The sequence below is a fragment of the Choloepus didactylus genome, chromosome 10 (assembly GCF_015220235.1).
Source record: "Choloepus didactylus isolate mChoDid1 chromosome 10, mChoDid1.pri, whole genome shotgun sequence".
Lineage (NCBI taxonomy): Eukaryota > Metazoa > Chordata > Mammalia > Pilosa > Megalonychidae > Choloepus > Choloepus didactylus.
In genome coordinates this window covers 32,649,758-32,674,060 of record NC_051316.1, presented here as the reverse complement: position 1 = coordinate 32,674,060, position 24,303 = coordinate 32,649,758, and the positions used below count along the sequence as shown (strand labels likewise).

The 24,303-nt window shown below is 41.0% G+C and overlaps 1 protein-coding gene across 1 annotated transcript in view; it reads left to right on the top strand.

The window, feature by feature from the left end:
• Positions 1-24,303, top strand: part of FBP2 (fructose-bisphosphatase 2) — a 43,330-nt gene that overhangs the window by 6,000 nt on the left and 13,027 nt on the right. The window contains exons 3-5 of the mRNA XM_037797596.1: positions 2,259-2,351; positions 5,057-5,197; positions 9,657-9,794. Coding sequence (XP_037653524.1) covers positions 2,259-2,351; positions 5,057-5,197; positions 9,657-9,794 — 372 coding nt within the window. The remainder of the gene's footprint in view (positions 1-2,258; positions 2,352-5,056; positions 5,198-9,656; positions 9,795-24,303) is intronic.

Here is a 24,303-nt window from a genome sequence, read left to right as displayed (position 1 = left end):
GTGGCCTGCAGTTTCCTCCTGACCAGTAGACAGCGCTGTGTAATTGAGACGATTGGTCACCTTGTTTTTAGTGTTTTTTTGTTTTTGTTTTTGTTTTTTCGTTTTTGGTGTTTTCTTTCTTATTTCTTAACATCTGTTTTCTGGAAACAAAGGATTACCTATTTCATCAGTTAGCAGTCTCCTGCTATCTAGTGAAAAGAGGACTCTTTAGCTCGGCAGCGCTTCATTCAGGAAATATTGCAGAGCGATTTGTCGAAAATGCCTCATGAGTGGGGGTTTCTGGGGTTTCACTGACTATGTCAGTAACATGTGGTGCATCATTTTGGGCTTGAAAATCTCAGAGTCAGTAAAAAGTAGAGCTGACGGGAAGAGCTGTATCATAACCCTTGGGGTAATGATTTGCACAGAGATTTCTTCATGCCTGGCAAACTGTTAGACTAATGTAGAAAGGAAATCATAAGGACACTGAGCTCTTGCCTAATTCAGTGGTAAAATTTGGTTAGGGCAAGGCATGGTTGGGGAAAGTCCTTATTCACTACAGAGTCAGTTTGTTAAAGAGAGAGGCTAGCTCGTAGTCAAAACATTCAACCAGTGTCCAGCTGCAATTCAGTAATACAAAATAAATAAATAAATGGATGAGGTGCCATCTCTTCATGATTAGCTGGAAGGGTGGAAATGATTAGATAAACCTAATTATTAAGATAACTCTATTTATTAAACACCTACTGTTTGTCAGGTACTTTGCAAGTCACTTTATGCTGGTTGATCACAGAATTTAAGTTGAATGACACCTATTATTGTCAACTTTGCCTTGTTTATCTCTCCTTTCTAATCTCCACCATTTTCTTTCCCCTTGACTTGAGCCATACAAGTCTTCATGCGATTTCTTAAATACTCCTAGCCTGCCCCACTCAGGGAGCACTCGCTCATCTCTCTGTCTAGAATTCTGCTCTCCACTTCTCAATTTTTTTAGACCCTAATCAAACATGACCTCCTCAGAGAGCCTGTCTTGGCGTCATATCTGAAGTAGTTCTACTTCCCTCACTTCTCTTGAGCCCCTCACCCTGCTTGATTTTTCTTTAGGGCACTTATCACAATTGTGCATGAAGGCACTTTCTTATGGAGTGTGTTTCCGCCACTTGGATGTCAGCTCCATAAAATCAGAGCCTCTGTGATTCACCACCAAAACCCCAGCTCCTTGAACATTATCCAACCCATGCTAGATGCTCAACAAACATCTGTGGAATGAATGAATCAATGAATGAACTAAGTTGGATTATTCAGGGTAAGGTTGAGGAATTTCCAAGGTTGTGGATTAGCCCACTCTTTTTTTTTTTTCCCCCTCCCTCTGGCTGAGCAAAGAAAGAAAAAGAAATAAAGCTCAAATTAAGCTAGGGCATTACTCATTGGGAAGTCAGGGGAAAATAATTTTAGTGGAGGGATAAAAGACTACCATTTACCTGTTTTATTACCAATGTTTAATTAGCCAGGAGACATTTGCACATAATAGGCCTGTAAAAAGTATCTGGTAATTTCTTTCTGTGGAATTTGGCCAGAGATGCCTGAGACAGCAATGGGGAGGGGTAACATGAGTTTCTCAAGACTCCACCTGCCCAGTCTTCCCATTAGGCAGGTGGGTTGGATGCAGCACCATCCCAAATAGTATTTCATTCTCCTGATGTGTGTATGCATACCTGCTATCCTAATAAGACAGACTCAGAGGCCCTGGCTTGTTGTTTGGCGATTTTCTAGAGTCTTTGGCAAAAGTGCCCCAAAATGGCATTCAAGATTAAAACACCAATCTGAGAGAGACTTATCAGTAAATCAATACTGTATTTTAATGTAGACATGAGTCGAGAGGGCCCTGAATACCTTGGGGCAGTAGCCCAAGTTTATCTTTAGCCTCAGCTTCCCTGCAAGGTACCCACTTCAGAACTGGTTTCCTATAACTCACTTAGCAGCACGGAGGCCCCATTGAGCGAAGGTAGGAGGGGAGGGCAGAGCCAGATCATGCAAATGAGGAGAGCTGTTTGGAGATGGATGGGACTTTGGGTCACCCCATGTGGGCATCAACTAATTCATTCAGAAATACCGATAAACTCTATTCTCCTTACATAATTGCGTTTTTTGATGATGATATCCTGTCCATCTAAATCTCTTTGATTTAGGATTATCTGCCATGGGCAGCTACTTATTTAGAGTACTTGGTCTGATCATAAGATAACCTAATTCGGTGGTTCCTCTTTCTGTTCATTTAGGGCAAATATGTGGTCTGCTTTGACCCGCTGGATGGCTCGTCCAACATCGACTGCTTGGCTTCCATTGGAACCATATTTGCTATCTACAGAAAGGTGAGCGAACAGGCTGGCAGGCTGGCTCCTTCCTGGGCTGCATCTGGGAAGTGAAGTGTGGAATTCTAAGCTCTGCTTTTATACCACCTAGACATATGACCATAGGCAAATCACAAACCTCACTGCTTCACGTTTCTCATCTGAAGAATTAAACTGGTGATTCTCCCTCTACCTTCTAAACAGAATTCTTGTAATGATAGACAGGATCTTGTTTTGAAAATATGGACAGCTGTGCAAATGTCAGGCACCACATTAGGCTCCAAGCGGTGTCCAAAACCCCCGTTTCTCTCCTTGTGTATCTCCAGTTCACACTGTATTAGTTTTCCATTGCTGCCATTACAATTTGCCACACATTTAGAGGCTTCAAACAACACCTGTTTAGTATCTCCCAGTTCTGTAGTCAGAAGTCCAGCAGAGTTGGCTAGACACTCTCTGTTTAGTGTCTCATAAAGCCTAAATCTGTTGTCAGTGGCCTGGCTCTTGTTGGGAGGCTATAGGGGAGAATCTGCTTCCAGGCTCACTTAGATTGTTGGCAGCTCCATTTCAGTTGTAGGTCTGAGATTCCCGTTTTCTTGCTGGCTCCTACGTGAGGGCTGTTCTCAACTTCTGGAGGCCGTCTGTATCCCCTCACTCATCTTCAGAGCCAGAAAAGGTGGGTGGAGTGCTCACCCTCTGAATCTTCCTAACCTCCCTTTTGCCTCAGCTCTCCTGCCTCCAGCCAGAGAAAGTTCTCTGCTTTTAGGGGCTCATTTGATTAGACTGGACCCGCCTGAAGGTCTCAAGATATTTCTCCCTATTTTAAGCTCTGCAACCCTAGTCACATCTGCAAAGTCCCTTTTGCCATATAATGCAATGTACATGCAGGTTCTGGGGGTCAGGACAGAGGTGTCTTTGGGGGCTATTCAGCCTGCTCCACACACCTTCCAACAGAGAAGATCCAATAGGTTGGTTTGAGACCAACTACTATGATCAGAAGCTTCATGTTAGACCATATAATCCAGGTGTTGTGGCTTAGCCATGTCTCAACAAGGAGGCAGTCCTCGCTCCCATCAGGGTGGCTGGGCCAGTGCTCTTGGGAATTTCAGGTAGAAGGCCAAGGGCACTTGAGAATTTCACGGAGTGCTCAGTTGAGTTACGTGTGCTCAGATAAAGTGCTGGGCTGGTTTTAGAGACTCAGCTGTCTTGCTCCAAAGCACACATTCTCTCCACTCAGCTACCCAGAAAAAAGCAAGTGGCAGCATCGCTTATTTTCTATAGTACTAATTTGACACGAATTACTTAATTTCTGTATAATTAACTTTTCATGTGATTATTCTTATCTCTTTTTCTGGATCAAAAACTCAGTGGAGGATTGGGTCTGCCCCATGGTACCTCACCTAGATCTATAGTTATTGACCCTCAGCAAATATTTGTGCTTAGTGAATTATTCTCCCAAAAAAGGGGCCAGAATTTTATTTTTAGGGGTAACCTATCAAAAGTTTATCAGAAAACGAACCTTAGCAAAACATGTACATTAACCTAAACTTCACTTTCTTAGAAGAAAAGCAAGGAAAACATACATCACTCTCTCTTTTTGAGCAAACTCCAAGCCTAGTCATCCTTGGCTAGAGGAATCCCATGGAGATTTTCTTTCCCAGTTTTTTTGTGGGGAGAGAGAAAAGGAGACTTTCTTCGGTAGCTGAGATGTTAAAGACTAAGATAATGTTTTGGTGTTAAACAAAAATAAGATGGGGAGTAAAAGAGTTTTGTTTCTGTCTTTGAGGTGCAGCTTAGGGATAAACAGAAAGAAATAGATGGTGCAATATTTATGAGATTTTCAAAAGGACGTCCAGGTGTAACTTGGCAGTGGATTTAAATATTCATTTTATCACTACAGCTAATACTTTGACAGCTGACCATGAGCCAGGCGTGTTCTACAGATACAGAGTTCCTGAGATCGTTTCCACCAGAACCTCATGAAGTAGGCACAGATACCACATACCACCACCCCCCCTTTCTTTTTGGTGATGAACAAATGCAAGCCCAGAGAAGTTAAGTGACTTTCCTAGAATCACCCAGCCAGTACATGGCAGATCAGGGACTCAAACCTGGGCAGTGTAACTCCACCACTGTGGCTTTGAATATCTTCTTAAGACCACTTGGTTGAAAGACAAAGGACAATTATTATATATCGAAGGGGACAGTCATCCTTGAATTTAGGAAGATTTGAACAGAGAGATTTCCTCTTACATTTTAGATAAAATACAGACACTTTGTGATGTTGGGCAAGTTATTCAATGGCTCAGACTCTGCTTTCTTCATCTGTGTGATGGAGATTTCAATGATGGTGATTTCAGAGGGGGGTTGAAAATGTAGAATGAGACACTGTACAAAATCAGAGTTCATTAATCTTCATTTAGCATTATCATGGTGAAAGAGCACAACTAATTATTAAGAGTGCCTGTGGTTTTAGCATCTTGGAGTGCTTGGCATAAGGCAGATGGAAGTGTTCAGAAAAAAAGGGCAAAGTCCAAGAATGGCCTTGGCCATGACTCAGCTGGAAATGTGCATTAACGTGTTAGCTTATTTCCTCTGGAGGCATTGGCAGCCGCTTGAAATTCTGAGAATGCCCTTCCTTCAGGGGTTCAAGGAGACCCAGGCCTCTGGCAAAGGGTTCTCGCCAGAGAGGACAGTGACACACCATGCTTCTCTCTTCTCTTCCACAGACCACGGAGAGCGAGCCTTCCGAGAAGGATGCCCTGCAGCCTGGCCGCAATATCGTGGCTGCCGGCTACGCGCTCTACGGCAGTGCAACCCTGGTGGCTCTGTCCACGGGGCAAGGAGTGGACCTCTTCATGCTTGACCCGGTAGGTGCTGAATGTGGCAGATCAGCCCTCGGGCCTCCGTGGCTCTCTGAGCTTTAATTCCAATCCCTGGGGATAATTTCCTGATCATTCATAACATTTGCTTTGGGGGAGCTAGCACCATCATCAAAAGTGTTGAAGCCCTCCATCCAAGTGGGAGGATCTGCAGAGCCAGTTGTGTCAACCCAGCCCCTGTCCTGAAGGGATTTATAATCCAACAATGCACTCAACCCCTTTAGGTTATGGGAATACCACAATTTAAAAATCCCATTGTTACCTATTTTCAGACAGAAAAATGGACCATCTGGAACAGTGCCAGGCAGTGGAACTTTCTGTGTTGGTGGCTCTGTTCTACAATCTGCACTGTCCAATACAGTTGCCACTAATATCACATAGCTATTAGATACCTGAAATGTGGCCAGTGTGGCTGAGAAACTGGGGGTTTTAATTTTATTTCATTTTAATTCATTTAAATAGCCCCCCGAGATGTATACTTTCCCTACTGAGCAGCACAGTTCTGGAGGATTTCCCCCAAAATACATGTCCTTCTCAATGGGAAGTGACTGGTAGAGAGTGCTTTCATGAGGTTTAGAAATATTTATGGAGCAACTACTATGTCCTAAGGCCACACTCTAGGGCAGTGGAGATCCAACACTAATGAAAACAAATGAATATTCCTGCTTTTGTGGACTTTACATGCTAGTGCCTGTGTGTGGAGGAAGAGGGTTTAAAATTTTCAAACTAGAACAGAATTAAACAAAAGTTTACAGTATGGAAAATTGGTAACTTTTCAAATATAAAAATTTCACACGTGAACCCATAAGACCAATACCCATCCCTATGTCAGTTCATGGTGCCCTAATTTCCCCTGATTTTCAAAGAAGCAGGCAAAAGCTGAGAGCTTCTATAGTTTGCAGATATTACTATCAAACAGTAAAATGTCCTTTCCAAAATTGTTCTAGAATGATAGCTAAGAGTTTTACGGTGCTTCTTAACTGGGAGATAGGTGCCTGTTCTAAGTGATTGACGTATTTTAATGCATTGACCTCACAGCAGAAGTTCTATTAGCCTCATTTTCAGACAAGAAAACTGAGGCACAGAGAGGGTAAGTTGCCGGGAATCGTGCTAATAAATGGTAGGTCCAGGCAGTCTTGTACTTAACTACTACACCAGACTGAATTTTGAATAGAGGGCAAGTAAAATATCTCCAACAACTTTCCAAAGTGGAGTTAAGGCCATGGGGAGGTGCCTTTGGCTCAGAAGTCCAACTCAAGGATTCTACAGAGCCCATGCTTCGGCCTGTGGTTATGACGGGAGGGTCAGCCTGGACAGTGGGGAGGACAAGAGCTTTTCAGAAGGAAGAGACGAACCATAGAGGCATGTCTTCTGCTCTCTCTTTATTAGCCTGAAAACACTTTGGATCATATCATCCTACAAAAAAAGGGAATTTGAGCAAAGACCCAATGTATGAACTTTAGGGCCTATTTGGAGTATTGACTTCAACTTGCAATAGTTCATGGCAATTGTCACATATAGAAATATCATGGATGGAGGACAGCTGGTGACTCAGGCAGGCCCCACTAGGCAGAGCTCCCTGCTAGGGTCACCTGAAGCCAGTCCCATCCTCGTGTTTGTGGGGCTGACAGTTTGGTCTTGTCAGTGCACACATTTTGTTCTGGCACACAGGGACCATCTCTAGGAACCAAACTCTCAGTTGTGGTCCACAATGTCAGTGCATTTGTTTACAAAAGGGACATATTGTTCCCAGGCCATGATTTTCCTCCTAGTCACTTGGAGGGACATTGGGCAGCATTTAAAGGTGATGCCTGTAGCTTGCTTATCACCTCCATAGGGACTATTTTCCGGGTTCTCGGGCGTAGGGGTGCCTGAAGGTGCTCTGCAGCTGTTGGTTTGAGCCTGTCTGCAGAGCGATTGGCCACAATTTTTTTAAATGACCCTGAGGGATTTCTTCAGTCTTTACCACCTCTCTCTTTATGTGAAGTGAACACAGTTTCTGAATGAAGAGATTTCCTCTTTTCCCCAGATGACAGTTTCTGGGATGCCGGGAACATTTAATGGCTCCCAGGATTGAATCATTAAGATTCATAAAAGAATGGGACAACATATTTGTGGTCAAGTTGCATCCCCCACGTTTATGACAAATCCCAGCCATGTAATGTTTTCCTCTTGTTGATGGCCCAAATCCTCATGAAAACACTAGGGATTGAAAATCTAGTGACTCACCTCCACCAGTGACCCCTCAGTGGCTCTCCCCATTGCACATGCTCACACCAGCTTCAGATGGTGGTGACAGCAGGGGATTCCAACTCCTGAGATGCGGACATGTTCTCTATTGAAGACCCCATGCAGGAGGTGGGAGTGGGGTGTGGGGGGGCAGCAGTGTTACTGCTGGTGGGGACCATGAGAAGGTGAGGACCAAGACAAGGACATCAAGGAGAACTCGAATGACAATGATGATAAAAAAAAAAAAAAGGAAGCAGAAGTAAAAGTTTCAGAAAAGAAAAAAATGGTAGAGGAGAACAAAGAGAAAGAACATCAACAGAAGAAAAGGCAAGAAGAAATTAAAAAGAGGTTATAGAGGGGTTGAGAATGCCTTTTTGACCAAAAGGTGAGAAAGAAAGGCAACCAAATAAAGTTTCAGTGGCTAAGAGAATTCAAATAGAGTCAAGAGGCTGTCTATGCAAGCTTCACCTAGATATGCCAAATGACCACAGTATGATAAGCCCAAGTCAGCAGTAGTCTCCAAAACCCTGAAGAATATCTGGATCCCTATCTGAGACTCGATAAAAGTTTCACTAAGTTTATTCTGCAGAAACTTAAATCCTTCAGAGAGCTCCTATGCCACCTAAGTCCCCAAACCCAGAGGCAATAGCCTCTTCATGAGCATCAACTAGATGTGTCTCCTTTGTTCATAAAGTTGTTGACACCCCTTTTCAATATGAACAGGTTAGGGTGATCACTGCCTAGACATCCCTGAAGATCAGGAAAGTGACTAAACTAGAGGAAGGGGTAGCAACAGACAAGATGGAATTTAACAAAGGGTTATGAATACTGAATCTTTGTATAATTTTCTTTTTCTTAGTTGCTAGGATGTTAGAATAGCTAGAAGGAAAGAATTGACATGGTGGAACTGTAACCCATAGCATCCTTTGAAATTTGTTCTATAGCTACTTGTTAAATTGTAATTTGGAAGCTACACTTTTTTGTACATATGTTATAAAGTCACAATAAGGAAATAACTGAAACTATGGTACTATAACTCATGATAACTTTGGAAATTTCCTATATAACTACTTGCTAAATCGTACTTTGAAAGTTATTACCTTTTTGCATGTATATTTCACAATAATGAAATGACTGAAATAGCTGAAATAACTGAAACTGTGGAACTGAAACCCATAACATTCTTTGAAATTTGCTAACTACTTGTTAAATTGCAATTGGAAGGTTATCACTTCTATGTAAATATGTTATATTCCACAATAAAAAATACCATTAAAATTAAAAAAAAAAAAAAAGAGGTTAGAATAACCCGAGAAACCTAAAGTGCTAATACCAGAAGGACAATAAACCACAGCTAAAGAAGTTGCTGGAAGAGTCAGACCTTGAATTATCGAAAAAAAACTTTGGTGTGAGGTTAGAAAAAATATATTGTGAAGAAGACTGATTATCAGAGTGAAGACGATGCAGCCGAAAAGCCACTAGCAGTTTGATACTTAAAAATTAAATGACAGCAAACCCTCCAACTTTGAAGCTGAAGGTAAACATCTGTTACTGCATTACAAATTGTGGAATCTCTTGAGTACAGAGACTGTCTCGTTTATATTTATCAGACTCTTTTTACTGATGGAGCCACTTCAGATGGGGGAGAGAAACTCTTCTCCTATTTTAGTTACCTGATTTAAGTGTCTGAGAAACAAATCTCCTTTGTTCTCCTGGGCTGCGAGGGAACAAACAACTTTACCAGGGGTTTGACATTTCCTTTCCTTTATAAAACATGCTCAGGAAACTGTACTGGCTAACTACAGTTTGGTAAATTTTGTTAACAATTATGACGTCTGCAGTGTTTTATAAACCAATTAATTTAATAATAAAAATAGAACATTAGGGATTAAGCTGGGATGAGAACTTGGGAAATAAGTACCACTAGGTTCCTTATAAAAGAGTAATCGAGCTGAGAGAGCAATCGAGTGTAATTCACCAGTGAACATTGCAAAGGAAAACAAAGATGACGTTGGGCTCTCTTTCCTTTGAATTATTTACCTCTTGTTATACTACTGCTTGAAATTCCTGGGCAGACCCAATCCTATGACTGTTCTTTGTACAACCCATGAAACCATCACTGGACAGGCTCCAAAACGACCCTGGCTCGTGTTCCCTGGCTGTGCTTCTGTTTCTTGGCATCCTTCTCCTTCCTGAATGGCTCTCCTCAACTTTCTAGGCTCTCGGTGAATTTGTCCTGGTAGAAAAAGATGTCAAGATTAAGAAGAAAGGAAAGATTTACAGCCTCAATGAGGGCTATGCCAAGTATTTTGACTCTGCCACTACTGAATATGTGCAGAAAAAGAAATTTCCTGAGGTGAGTGAAGAAAGCCTAGGAGGCAGCAGGGAGAGAGCTGCCTCAGTGGGTTCCTCCTTGGAAAGGGGCTTTGGGAGCCTGTAAGAAGGGGTTCGTGCTGCTGTGCATGGCTCTGGTTAGCGTGAGACTGATGGACTCTGCCTTTTCTTCATAAGCTGTCGATAGTTTTTGTAGCTAAAATTTATCGCCTAAAGGTAATATTCCCCGATTCAGTTTTTCTGGGAGAAAGTGTTTATGAAGAAGAAAGGGACCATCTTTTCAAAGGTCATCAAGACCAGAGCCCTTCTCAAGTCATTTGTTGGCTAAGCTACTACTTGGAAATTCTGTTTGTCCATTACATTTGCTTTTTTAAAATTTTATTTTTTATTAGAGAAGTTGAGAAGTTGGAGGTTTATAGAAAAGTCACAGAGAAAATACAGAGTTCCCCTATACCCCCTGTATCAGTTAGGGTTCTCTAGGGAAACAGAACCAACAGGAGATATCTGTAAATATAAGATTTTATAAAAGTGTCTCATGCAACTGTGGGGATGCACAAGTCCAAATTCCACAGGGCAGGCAGCGAACTGGCAACTCTGATGAAGGTGTTCGATGAACTCCTCAGGAAATGCTTTGCTGGCTAGATGAAGAAGAAGTGAAGGACCTCTCTCTCTCTCCCTTAAAAGTCTTCAACTGATTAGATTAAAACCAGCTCATTGAATTATCTCATTAAGGAAGACACGCCCTTTGTTGATGTAATCGGTCACAGGTGCAGTCAGCTGATTGATGATTTAATAAACCAGCCTTCTGGTTTATTAACCAGCCACAAATGTCCTTGCAGTAATGGTTAGGCTAGTGCTTGCTTGACCAGACACCTGGGCACCATCACCTAACCAAGTTGACACATGAACCCAACCATCACAGTGAGTGAGGGAATATCTAGTTCAGGTTGGCCAGCCCCAGGTGTACAGGGGTGGACAGGCCCTCTGGCTGTCTGGAAAATTCCTGGTCTAATGTAGACCTTCCTGTGTATATGCAAACCCAATGTTACCAGTCTTCTAAACCTGAATGTTTATGAGAAATGGTCCAGTTTCAAAATGTTGGTAACTAATTAAAAAGAAAATAAAACATGATTTCTAAGCAAAACACCTCTAAGAGACACCAGTTTGGAACCTTTGATCTTATTTGTATTTACTTGCCTTGATCCATTAATCATTCTAGTTGGGGTTCAACTCTTGAATGTCTGTTAAAAAAAAAAAAGGGTCCTTCCCCAAGGGTACCCGGCCTTCCCCACATTCAAAGGGCTCTGGGTCTGTAAACTGTCTCAAGTCTGGGAATTGATTAAGGGGCTGTGACTCTCTGTTTTTGTAATTCAAGGTAGACTTTTGTTCACTTGACCTAGAATTCTTCTGCTTATGCAGATCAAACAAGAATTTAGTAGACTGCCCATCTATTTTACTTCTAGGTACTCCATAATCTACTAGCCAATGCCATAAGTCTGCAAGTCAGATTATTTTGACTGCTGCCTTGAGCCTGTTTTCCATTATGGTAGCCACACCCACCTTGACTTTGGTGATTAACTGCTGCCACATGGCTTCTGCTAACTCAGGATCTGATTATCCCCACTGTGTTTAAGGATTACAGCTCAGTGACAGCAGTTCCTACAGTAATATGTGACCTACAGAGAAGGGTGACTACAGACCTCTTCAGAGATGACAGAGCTAGTCTCACAAATTTATTCCTCATAGTCCTTGTAAAAGGTGTGTCCTCTGGACATTCCAGGGGCATGTGAGCAGGTCTTCCATGATAAATCCACTCTAACATTCCAATCTCTCTAAGCCTTTGAATCCCCTCCTCTGCATTATATCAGGGCAGTTCTGGCTTTCAACCTCCAGTAATGCCAGCCACCTTTTGATCCAGGTTTCAGCCAACCACCCAAACAAACTTTTCACACTCTTTCTAACCCCTCGAGCTACAACATTGAATGCAGAATCTCTGCTTAGTGGCCCCATATCAATAAATTCAGCCTTATCCAACTTTATATTCTTTCTATCATTATCCCACAGTCTTAATATCCATTCCCACACATATTCCCCTGATTTCTGTCTATATAAATTGGAAAACTCCTACAGTTCTTTTGGAGTATAGAGTACTTCCTCATGGATTACACTTTGTACCTCATACTTTAGGGCCTGCTGGGACTTTAGTCTGGTTATAGGTCTTGAAGCAAAGATTGATGGTGGGGTGGGCCATGAAAAGAATTAGAAGTATCCCTCAAGCCTTTTATCTCAGGACATTCCACTGCAGTTTCATCTCATGAAACAGGATTAATCTCTCCAGATGGAGGAGTGAGGGCTGCTTCCTCAGGGAGGTGATTAGAGGTTTAGCAGGCACTGAAGGGTTAATCTCTTTAGGTGGAGGTTGGGAGGAAGGCTCCTCAGGGCAGACTGGAGGTGGGGGGGCTGTTTCCTCAGGGCAGACCATTACAGGTATGTCTAGCAAAGACTCAGCAGAATCCAGGGTTCCTCACTGCCATTATTATCAATCCATATGTCCCCATTCCAAGTTTCAGGATCCCATTCTTTTCCTATCAATGCCTTTACTTTAACAGTAGTCATCTGGTGAGGTTGAGATTTTAGTTTACACTGTAAATCTGCAACTTGCACAATGAGACCCTGGGTCTGGTTTTCAGAAATCTCAAGTCTTCAGCCACAGGAAATAAGATTTTGTTCCAGGGCACACATAGAAACCTTGACATCTGTCATACAGCACCTAAGTTTCAAATTTGAAGCCTTTAGCTCATCCCTTTCTCTTGTAACTTTATCCACTGTATCTAAGAGCAACCAGCCAACATCATTATACCTCTTAACGCCACACAACTCTGTTAAGGTGTAAAAAACACTGCCACCCAAAGCCTTGCTTCATACGAGAGTATGATTAGGAGAATCAAATGGTGATATTTTGCATATCTCCATTGTCAACTCACACCACGGACTGTCAGTGCCCTCTTGATTATGGAAATGAAGTCATTAGTGCCTTTGAATTTAATCAGAGTAGAAAACTAATTGTAAAAGCCAATTTTAAGATTCTGTTTCTCAAGAACCACTCCCGGTACCAAGCTTTACCAGTTAGGATTCTTTAGGGAAAGAGAATCAATAGGAGATATCTGTAAATATAAGATTTTATAAAAGTGTCTCACACAACTGTGGGGATGCACGAGTCCAAATCCCATAGGGCAGGCAGCGAACTGGCAACTCCAATGAAGGTGTTTGATGCACTCCTCAGGAAATGCTTCACTGGCTAGCTGAAGAAGAAGTGAAGGTCCTCTCTCTCTCTCTTCCTTAAAAGTCTTCAACTGATCAGATTAAATCCAGCTGACTGAATTCTCTCATTGTGGAAGACACACCCTTCATTGATGTAATCATTCACAGGTGCAGTCAATTGACTGATGATTTAATAAACCAGCCTTCTGGTTTATTAACCAGCCACAAATGTCCTTGCAGTAATGGTTAGGCCAGTGCTTGCTTGACCAGACATCTGGACACATCACCTGGCCAAGTTGACACATGAACCTAACTATCACACTCCCCTCACATACATAGCTTTCCTGATTATTAACACTCTGCATTAGTGTGGTACCTTTGTCACAATTGATGAAACAATGCTATTATAATTATGCTATTAACTATAGTCCATAGTTTGCATTAAGGCTCACTGTGTTGTAGAGTCCTATATTTTTTTTAAATTTATTCTGGTAACATACACAGCCTAAAATTTCCCCTTTTAACCACATTCAAATGTGTAATTCAATGGTATAAATTACATTCATGATGTCGTGCTCCCATCACCACCACCCATTACCAAAATATTTCCATCACCCCAAACAGAAATTCTGCACTGGTTAAGCATTAACTCCCCATTCCTTACCCCCATCCTGGCCCCTGGTAACCTGTATTCTAGTTTCTGACTTTACAAATTTATTTATTGTAATTATTTCATATCAGTAAGATCATACAATATTTGTCCTTTCATTTCTGGCTCATTTCACTCAACATGATGTCTTCAAGTTTCATCTATGCTGTTGCATGTATTGGAACTTCACTCAGTTTTACAGCTGAATAATATTCCATGTATGGATACACCACATATTGTTTATCCATTCATCTGTTGATGGAGCCTTGGGTTGCTTCTAGCTTTTGGCAAATGTGAATGATGCCATGATGAACATCAGTGTGCAAATGTCTGTTCAAGTCCCAGCTTTCAATTCTTTTCAGTATATACCTGGAAGTGGGAATGCTGGATCGTATGGTAATGCTATATTTAATTTTCTGAAGAACCACCAAATTGTTTCCTGTAGCAGCTCCACCATTTTACATTCCCACCAGCAATGAATGAATTATCTCTCTGCAAGTTTACAAAACAGAGAAAATATATAAAGAGAATCTTCAGAATTTGCAAAGAGATGTTTTAGGAGTAAGAAAAGCTTTCCAAAATTTTTTGACTGTGACCATTATAAGCAATGTATTTTGCTTCTAATTCAGAACATATGCACATGCACACACACACACACACACACACACACAACTAAAGCAAAGTTATACTTCTGTACTGCTCTATGGCATGCTAATATTTTTCATTCTAGTCTATTCTGTTATGTTCTTTTCCATTTCATTCCCTTCTGTTCTGTTTTCCTTTGTTCTCTTCCATTCTGTTTCATTCCATTCATTCTATTCCATTAAAGAAAATTCTGGTAATAGTCCATTAAATTGATTTTATAACCCATTAATGGATTTCCATCCACAGTTTTAAAGAAATGCTACATTAGGCAGATCTGAGACATGTCACTAGATCTTAAAGTTAATCCATAGACTCAAAATGAGCAGAGTGAAATAAAAAGAATGGGAGGAAGTGTTTGCATTAGATACAGATCAGGTTAACTTTAGCCTGATTAAGCGCTTTTGATGGCTTAGATATTATTGTAACCAGGTGCTCAGCTAGTAAGACTTATGCAACATAATCTAAAACAGGTTGGATTCATTTCTTCCTCACTCTTCAAAACTTTTTCAGTGAAGTAGTCCCCCTTCCACCAAATGAAAATTTAGAAAGTCCTCATGACTTTTCTGGTAACTCTTTAAAACCAGAAAGTCTGGTGATCACTTGAATCATAAAATGTAAGACTATTGAGTTCAATATATTAATCAGTATTTCGATGTTTATTCAAAGATAAGACTCTTCTTCTCCACCCCACCCCCTATTTTTAAAACATTTTGTGGTAAAATATGCATTATGTAAAATTTACCACTTTCACCATTTTTAGGTGTCCAATTCAGTGGCGTTAAGTACATTCACAATGTTGTGTAAGCATCGCCACTGTCTATTACAGAACATCATGCCATTTGGAAACTGTACCCATTAAGCATTAACTCCCCATTCCCCTTTTCCCCATCTGCTGGTAACCACTATTCTGTCTCTATGAATTTGCCTGCTCTAGATACATCAAATAAGCAGAACAATATAATATTTGTCCTTTCGTGTCTGACTTACTTCACTTAGCATAACGTTTTCAAGGTTCATCCATGTTGTAGCATGCATCAGAACTGCATTCCTTTGTGTGGGTGAATAATATTCCATTGTATGGATAGACTTCATTTGGTTTATCCATTAAACTGCTGATGAACACTTGGGTTGCTTCCACCGTTTGGCAATTGTGAATAATGCTTGTACTTGGTGTACAAGTATCTGTTTGAGTCATTACTTTCAATTCCTTTGGGTATATACCTAGGAGTGGAATTGACAGGTCTTGTAATTCTGTGTTTCATTTTTGAGGAACTGCCTTTCTTCCTTCTTTTTAAATTCAGTTTTACTGAGATATATTCACATACCCTACAGTCATCCACAGTGTACAATCAGTTGTTCACAGTATCATCATATAGTTGTGCATTCATCACCATAATCAGCCCTTGAACACATTCATTACTCCAAATTAAAATAAAATAAAATAAAATAAAATAAAAAGGTCAGACGCCACCACCACCACCACCAAGAATCCCATACCCTTCCCTTATATTCCCCTTTTAGAAACATTTAGCTTTGGTATATTGCCTTTGTTACAATTAACGGAAGCATCTTACAATGTTACTGTTAACCATAGACTCTAGTTTGTATTGATTATATTTTTCCCCAAAACCATCCCTTTTTCAACACCTTGCAAAGTTGACATTCATTTGTTCTCCCACATGTAAAAAGATTTTTATGTTTTGTTTTTTGGGTTTTATATGTCATATCTTATTTTTTCTCTCTCTCCTTTTACCCTTCCTGATAGTCTTCATTTCTACATTCATCTCCAAATCTCTCTCCTGTTTTTTCCTATCTGTCTGTAGCACTCTCTTTAGTATTTCTGGTAGAGCAGGTTTCTTATTCACAAACTCTCTTATTGTCTGTTTGTCTGAAAATATTTTAATCTCTCCCTCATTTTTGAAGGACAGTTTTGCTGGATATAGAATTCTTGGTTGGCCGTTTTTCTCTTTCAGTATCTTAAATATATCATACCATTGCCTTCTCACCTCCGGGGTTTCTGTGGAGAAATCCATACATAGTCTTTCTGAGCTTCCTTTGTATGTGATGGATTGCTTTTCTCTTGCTGCTTTCAGAATTCTCTCTTTGTCTTTGACACTGGACAATCTGATCAGTAAGTGTTTTGGAGTAGGTCTATTCAGATCTATTCTGTTTGGGGTACACTGCAGTTCTTGAATCTGTAATTTTATGTCTTTCATAAGAGTTTGGATTATTTCCTCTATTATTATTTCCTCTATTATTATTTCTTTATTCATGTGCTTCATGTCATTCAGTTCCCTATGATCCTGTTAGTATTTTTCCATTCTTTTCCCTATCTGTTCTTTTGTGTGTATGATTTCAAGTGGGCTGTCTTCTAGTGCGCTGATCCTTTCTTCTGCTTCTTCAAATCTGCTGTTGTATGTCTCCATTGTGTTTTTAATTATTCTATTGTGCCTTTCATTCCCTAAGTTGTGCCATTTGTTTTTACAAGCTTATGAATTCTTCATGGTCACCCAGTGTCTTCTTTATATCCTTCATCTCTTTTTCCACATTTTCCTTCAGCTCATTGATTTGATTTAGAAGATTTGTTTGAACATCTTTAATTAGTTGTTTCAACTCCTGTATCTCAGTTGAGGTATTAGGTTGTTCCTTTGGCTGGTCCATATTTTCATGTTTCCTAGTATGACTCATGATTTTTTGCTGTCTAGGCATCTGATTTTCTTGATTAGTTTATTCTGGAGCTCATTTTCACCCTTTTGCCTAGGATTTTCTGGTTGGTTGGCTTTGTTCTCTATCTGTTCTTTGGCATACAGTTTAACTTATTCTAGATCTCTACTGTAGCTTTGGTTTAGTTGATCAGAATTTTTCAGCCCTAGTTTTTCTGGTTCTTGCCCTGCCTCTGTGTAACCTTTTGATGAGGAGGTCTCCCCAGATATGATCAACTCCATTCAGATTTTCACAATTCAGACAGGCCCAGGTCTCAGGAGGAGGGTGTGATTCATATCAAATCTCCCTGAGAATGAGACCAGCAGTTTGTCAGACCCTCCTGTGAAGTCTTTAGACTCTGTGCTTTTCCTATCCTGTCCAGCAGGTGGCACTTGTCAGCCCACAGTTCCCCACTGGTGTAAAGAGATGCCATGCCTCTAATTCTTAGACTATCCTATCCCTGCCTGGGGTGTGGCTGACTCAAGCTGTTTCTGTTTTCCAGTCCCTGGGGTCTGAGTTCTCTGAAGAGGGTTGCCAATTGAGCTGGGCCCCACCCCCCACCCCCCACCTTTTCTTGGGTGAAGTTCCCCCACTAGACTCATTGCTTTGTCTCTCAGACCTATCTTAGCTCTGCCCTTGCCTGGGTCCAGCTCCCAATTGAAAAGATCCAAGGCTTTCTCTAGTGAGCTACTTAGAATGGTTTTTAAAAAAGAAGAAGAAAGAAAGAAAGAAAGAAAAGAATGAAAAAGATAAAGCAAGGTCAGAAAAATAATAAATCTCTTTTCAGAAACTTTCCCCAGCCCCCAGTCTCACCAGTCAGGCTGGTACCTGGCTCCATGCACTGTCCCCACCCCACCCCCACCCCGCTTCTTGAGACAGAGCCCCTTTCCAGCATTCTGAGTTCAGCTGACTCCAAAAGCCTCTGTCTTTATTCTTTTTTATTTTATTTCATTTTATTTTTTTCTGTCAGCCTCACCTCCTCTCTGCCGGGATTAAAGCCACAGTTTTAGCTTTGCTGAGCTACTTTCCCTTGCTCCCAGTAGAGACAACTTAAAGATACTCCCTTTAGGGAATTGTCTCCTTTACCTGACTAGTTACTCTCAGGCAACTTTAATTCCACTGTTGCCTGGGGCAGTGCTGAAACCTGAGAGTTCTGCTAGCTCTAATGAGCTATTGAGAAGTTAAAATAAATAAATGAAGGAAGGAAGGAAGGATCAGAGGGAAAGAAAAGAAAAGGAAAAAAAGCCCTTTTCAGATCCCATCCCCAACTCCCCAGGTTTGCCAATCAAGAGTCTGAGTTGGTACCACTTTTTCTTAGGACCCAACCCTGTTCCAGTATTCTGAGCTCCTCCAACTCCAAAAGTCTCTGTTTTGTTGTTGTTGTTGTTGTTAGCCCCACCTCCTCTGCCAGGGCAAAACCTCCTGTTTCCTTTTGTGTTTGCTCTTGATTTATCTGTGCTTGGAGCTTTTATTCAGCAGTCTGAGTTGGTTAATTAATTCTGCAATTGGAGCCTGGTTGAGCCCCCCTCCTTGCTCCCAGCACAGACTGCTTCCTTTTCCCTTGGGGAACCACTCCAAGACAGTCCACCATGCCTGTGTGGGAGGGGCACCAGCTCCCTGGCTGGAGAAACTTGCATTTCTTTGCTGCAGTCTCAGCTGTTCCGCCTGTACCTGGCTGGTGTATGATGTGTTCTTGGTCACAGAAGTCCCCCAAACATTTGTTACAGACAGTTCCTGGCTATTTACCAGCTGCCCTAGAGGAATAACTAAATTCCACACCTCCCACTCTGCCATCTTGCTCCAAATCTGTCTCCTTCCATTTTTAAAAATAAGACTTCTAAACAACAAATAAGTCACATAATTCCTTAAAATAAAATAACACTCCAGATTTCTCCAGTTGTTTTTTTAACATTAAATCCTAGATTTAATATAAATGGCCCTTGGCATAAGAGGAATTGTTTTGTCTGTAAGAGTTTTGGTTTTGCTTGCTTGCTTTTAACAACAAATCCCTTACAAGTTCCATAAATTGAGCACCAGGGATTAGTTGGATATGGTCCCCACAGGCTTGTCTACATGATAACTTCTAGGAAGACCAGTGTGAATCCTTGATAATTTCCATAGGCAATTCCAGCGAGTCCTGGGAGAAATTTCCTTATTGATGCCAAAGTGATAATTATTTTGTCTGAAGTGCTGCAAGTTCTTGGGAGTGTCCAATTCTTATTCTGAGAAGACAAACAGAGAGACAGTGAAAGCCCAGAAGCACACTATAGAATCTGAATACAGAAAGGAATTTTTGCCCCTGATTTCTCATTTTAATTAAAAAAAATATTTTATGAATATTTTATGCATCTATTTGATAACTTCAAATTTAGAACACTTAGAATCAGTATGAACAGGGAGACCTACTTGTCGCAGCCCGTGTAGGCCATGCCAGTCCAGAGGCCAAAGAGGACAATGAGCATTTTCTGATAGATGAACTTTTATTCAGGGCTTACTTACAGGGTGAGAAGTCATGGAGAGATCACGACGGCTCTCTCAGGCCGGGCAGGCATCGCATACACAGGGAAGTCAACCACCTGATGCAGAGGACAGCAAGCCAGTTACAAGGGTTTAAGACAAAGGCCTTCCTAAGGGTGGGGGAGCCTAGATGCAGGAACAGGTTACTCTGACCTGGGGGGTGGTGCAGGAAGGACTAGAATAACACTTGAACAATTACATTTTGCTCTTTTTGTGAGGCTAAGAGCCTCTCACTTCCTGCCTACTTGCATAAAGTTACATTTTAAGGTCAATTTACCCTTTTTCTCTTTACTGGCTTACAAAGACAATAGGTTAAACATTAGCTGGCTAGGTCACACAGACTGCTGTGCACCAAAGATCTGCAGGCCTGTTTTGCTCAGGCCACAGGCTGCCACACCTACTTATTCAATGACAAAGTTCTGAAATGGGGAAATGGATTATAGTAACAGGTTCTCAGCAACCTCTCCCTGTGATTTACATGCTTCTCCAGTGAAAAATCCTGATTTCAAACTGCTCTATAATTGCAGTATTTTTCTAACACCCATTTTGTAGTCTCAGGATACTTTTCAATTAAACCAATCAAGATATTTAATGATGAGAACTAGGAAATTTGCTTAAAGGTGCATAACTAGTAATGTCTAATAAATTCACTTTCATTAATATAAATCAGGAACAAAATCAATCACGAACAGTCAGCAGAGAAGTGGGGCCCTCCGGGCTACGGTGGAGGGAAGATGGAGCAGGGGAAGATATCCCCACATCCAGGAAGCAGTCTGAGGCTGAGCAGCTTATGACCAGAACACAGCATCCTGGAGGAAGTAGAGGTCAAGATGTGAGCTCTGAATGCACATCCTGATTCTGACACTCAGACTCCCTTGAACTCCTAGTCTAGATCAGTGTCGTCCAATGGAACTTTCTGAAATGACAGAAAAATGCTATCTGTTCTGTCCAGATGGCAGCCACTAATCACATGTGGCTATTGAGGAGTTGAATGTGGAGAGTGCACCTGAGAAACAAACATTTGAATTTTTCATTTTAATTAATTTAAATGTAAATGGCACACGTGTCTGATGGGTGCCATTTTGGATAGGGTAGGTCTAAAGGAAAGGGTATAAAGGTTGACTGTTCGGCCCTGCCCATGATAACTGCTGACTTAAAGGCTATCACCTTGTTTGTACCCTTCCTGCTAAATAAAGAGCCATCAGTAGTGAGCGCCCAGGGTGGAGGTACCTAGTGTGAGCCAGAGGTGGGGAGAACTGAGTCAAATTAAAAGTACTGTACATGGGTTACCTCATCAAGAGTTGTGAGCTTGTGCCCAGAAATAAGATGTTTGACAGGAGAAGAATACATTCCCTGGCCAATGGCTATTCTCACCATGAAATTGAGAAGTAACTTTGTTTATAGGAAAAAAAAAATCTTTTGAAATTATAGCAGAAAAGAAAAACAAGAGTGTAGAGGCCAAGAGGTCCCTCAGAGGTCATTCTACCTCTGCACAAATCCTGGGTCTGGAAGCTCTGGAATCCTGGGTGTGGCAAGACATGGCCTGAGCAAAACAGGCCTGCAGATCTTTGGTGCACAGCAGTTGGCGTGACCAAGGCAGCTAAATGTTTAACCTATTGTCTTTGTAAGCCAGTAAGGAGAAAAAGGGTAAATGGACCTTCAAATGTAACTTCATGGGAAGCAGGCAGGAAGTGAGAGACTGTAGTCTCACAAAAAGAGCACAATGTAATTGTTCAAGTGTTATTCTAGTCCTTCCTGCACCACCCCTCAGGTCAGAGTGACCTGTTCCTGCATCTATTCTCCCCCCACCCTTAGGAATGTCTTTGTCTAAAACCCTTATAAAAGGGCTTGCTGTTCTCTGAATCGAGTGGCCGATTTTCCCTGCGAAAGTGGTAACTGCCCGGCAAGAGAAAAGCCGTTTAAATTCTGTCTCCCTGTGAGTAAGCCCCAAGTAAAGTTCACTTTTCAGCAAATGCTGGATGTTTTCTTTGGTCTTTTGACTGGTAAAGCCCCCTCGGGCTGTGACACTGGGCAAATGTCTTTACTCTCTGTGCTTCCATTTCCTTATCTATAAAGTGAAAATAGTAATAGTTTCTATCTCAGAGGGTTAATGTAAGGATTAAATTTTTTAAATCCATGAAAAATGCTTAGCAAAATGCTCAATAGTTTTATTTGTCATTAGGACTCTACCAAAAAAATAGACTTTTAGATAGATGAAGTATTTGGGAGGAAAACAAGAGTGAAGTCATTTGAAATGTTGAATGTCTTCTCCTTGAGTAATTATGAGGACTGACTAGAACCTAGGGTTTAGCAGCCAATTAATTTAATGTACTTCTCTGGGTAGAGATTAAATGTCTGGGGTCGAGCCCTGTTGTAGGTGATGGTTGTAGTTAGAGACACAAAAGATAGAGAACAAACACAGTCACTTCTTAGAGTCTGCATCAAGGCTCATTTGATTGCAAGTGGAAAAGGCTGTAACAATGCAACTCCTTCTCAGCTTCTGCGGAGGCACCAAAGGCTGAGAAAAAATAACAGATGCTTTTTAAAAGAGATTGCAACCTTTGAGTATTAGACCTGACAGAGAAGAAAACAAAAACAGTCCTTCATCTCTTATTTACAGAAAAACAGTACAAATGTACATGCAGCACATTGAAATGGAAAGGAAGAGTGATCCTAAACAGTTTTATAATGAGCAACAGAGAGTAAAGTAAAATTAGTAGGAGACCACCATCTGTTACCAAAGCAATCCACAAGTTCACCAAGTGGTGAATGGAGAAACAACTTGTGGTACACTCATAAAATGAAATAAAAAGAAACATTGATCAATCCATGCAAGAACATGGACCCATCTCAGAAGCATCGTGCTAAGTGAAAGAAGCCAGAAGCAAAAGGCTATGGGCTGTACAGTTCCATTTATTTGACATTCTAGAAAAAGAGAAACTACAGGGGAAGAAATCGAATCAGTGATTGCAAAGGGCCAGGAGTCGGGACAGGAGATTGACTCCAAATGGCCATCAGTGAACCTCAGGGTTATGGAAAAGTTCTATTTGATTGTGGTGGTAGTTATATGAGCATATATACTTGTCAAAACTTGTCAAAATATATCATTTAAAGGGTAAAGTTTATTGTATATAAATCATATTCCAATGAACTCAACTGTAAAAAATGCATTTAAAACATTTATAAGGACTTTCATGGATTCATGGCCATCTTAGAACCCTTAAGCCTATTTTTCCCTTAAAGTATTAAATGTCCCAACTAGGAATTTTGTCCAATGGAAACTAACAGGTCAAGTTGTATATAGACTATTATATGCTGTGTGTTAGGTGTGTGGGTTTGTGTGTGTTTGTAACAGAAACCAACTTCAAGGTACCTTCATCAAAACACACATTACCAGAGAGGACACTGTGTGTACCCTAGAACCAAAGGGCAGGACGTATCAAGGGCAACAAGCAGAAACTGAAAGAAGTCGGTGGCTGCTCTCTCTTCATTTCTCTCTTTCTAGGGCTGCCTTTTCTTGTGTCCCTGCCCATCAGTCCCTCTCTGCTCCCTCTGTGCTGACCACTCCCCCTGCTTCTGAAAGCCCATCGCCAATCCTGGCTGCCATAAAATGGCCACCTTGCTCCCAAATTCACCCAATTTCAACTCGAACAAATGGTCAGGATTGATGGCAGGAATTGCTATTTCAGTTCCAAACTCCTGAGAGAGTTGACTGTCCACAGGGTTGGAGTCCTGTGATTGAAACGTGGCCTTCTTAATTTAGCTCATGGGTTGGAATCAGTCTTGCCACAAAACCTGGTATTTAAACATCTTTAAATATATCAACTAAGCATGGGCTGAGGTATGTAACCATTAATATTTATGAAAAAATATTTTTGGCAGAAAAAATTTTAACTTCTATAGACCCTTCTATGACCTTTATCTATTAACTTTCAGATTAAAATCCATCTAGTCCACAAATTTTTATTACATGTTAGGCACTGTTGCTAAGAACTGGTAAGGGAAAGATGAATATGACACTAATAACCTGTGATTGGCATTCCTTATTTAAACCTAAAGGAATTATGAAAGACCCTGTGGCTTATGAGTGTCAGCTTTTGCATCCAAACTCAATATGGATAGTCTCATAGGGTGGTAAGATGGATGGTAAGGGAATAAATAGGCTTCTTTAACCTGTGGTAGCCACATTATAAATATCAGGCCATATCAGTCATGTAATAAACCACTGAGTGTCATGAGTACATTATTGAAGAAGCAGGATGATGCAGTTTGTAGATTGTATGTAGAAGTGGGATTACACATTTTGCTGCCTTTAGGGGTTAAGCAGATAAGATAAATATTGAAGTGGGCAGATTTAAGACAATAGGGAGTAGTGAGGCCTGCGGCACTGGGAGAGAGTCCCATAAATAAGTATTCACATTCTGTGACAACAGCAATACTACTTCAAGGGGCAAGCACAGCATTTCTGTGGCCAAATGCAGCCTACAGGCTGCCAGTTTGTGGCTTCCAAATATTGTAAAGCATGACCACCCCAGTTTAGTTCTGTCAACCATTCAGTTAAAGAGGACAGCCAGACAATTGCTTCCTTCTGGTCAACTGTCCAACATGAGGAAATCGCAAGCAACCACTAATTCCTTCAGTACATCCAAATGACTGTACTCTGCCATTTTGGAGATAATAAGATAGATAAGAAGTGCATTACAGTAGGTGCATTTGGGAGCTAAGAGCATGCGTGTAAAATAGATACCACATTTAT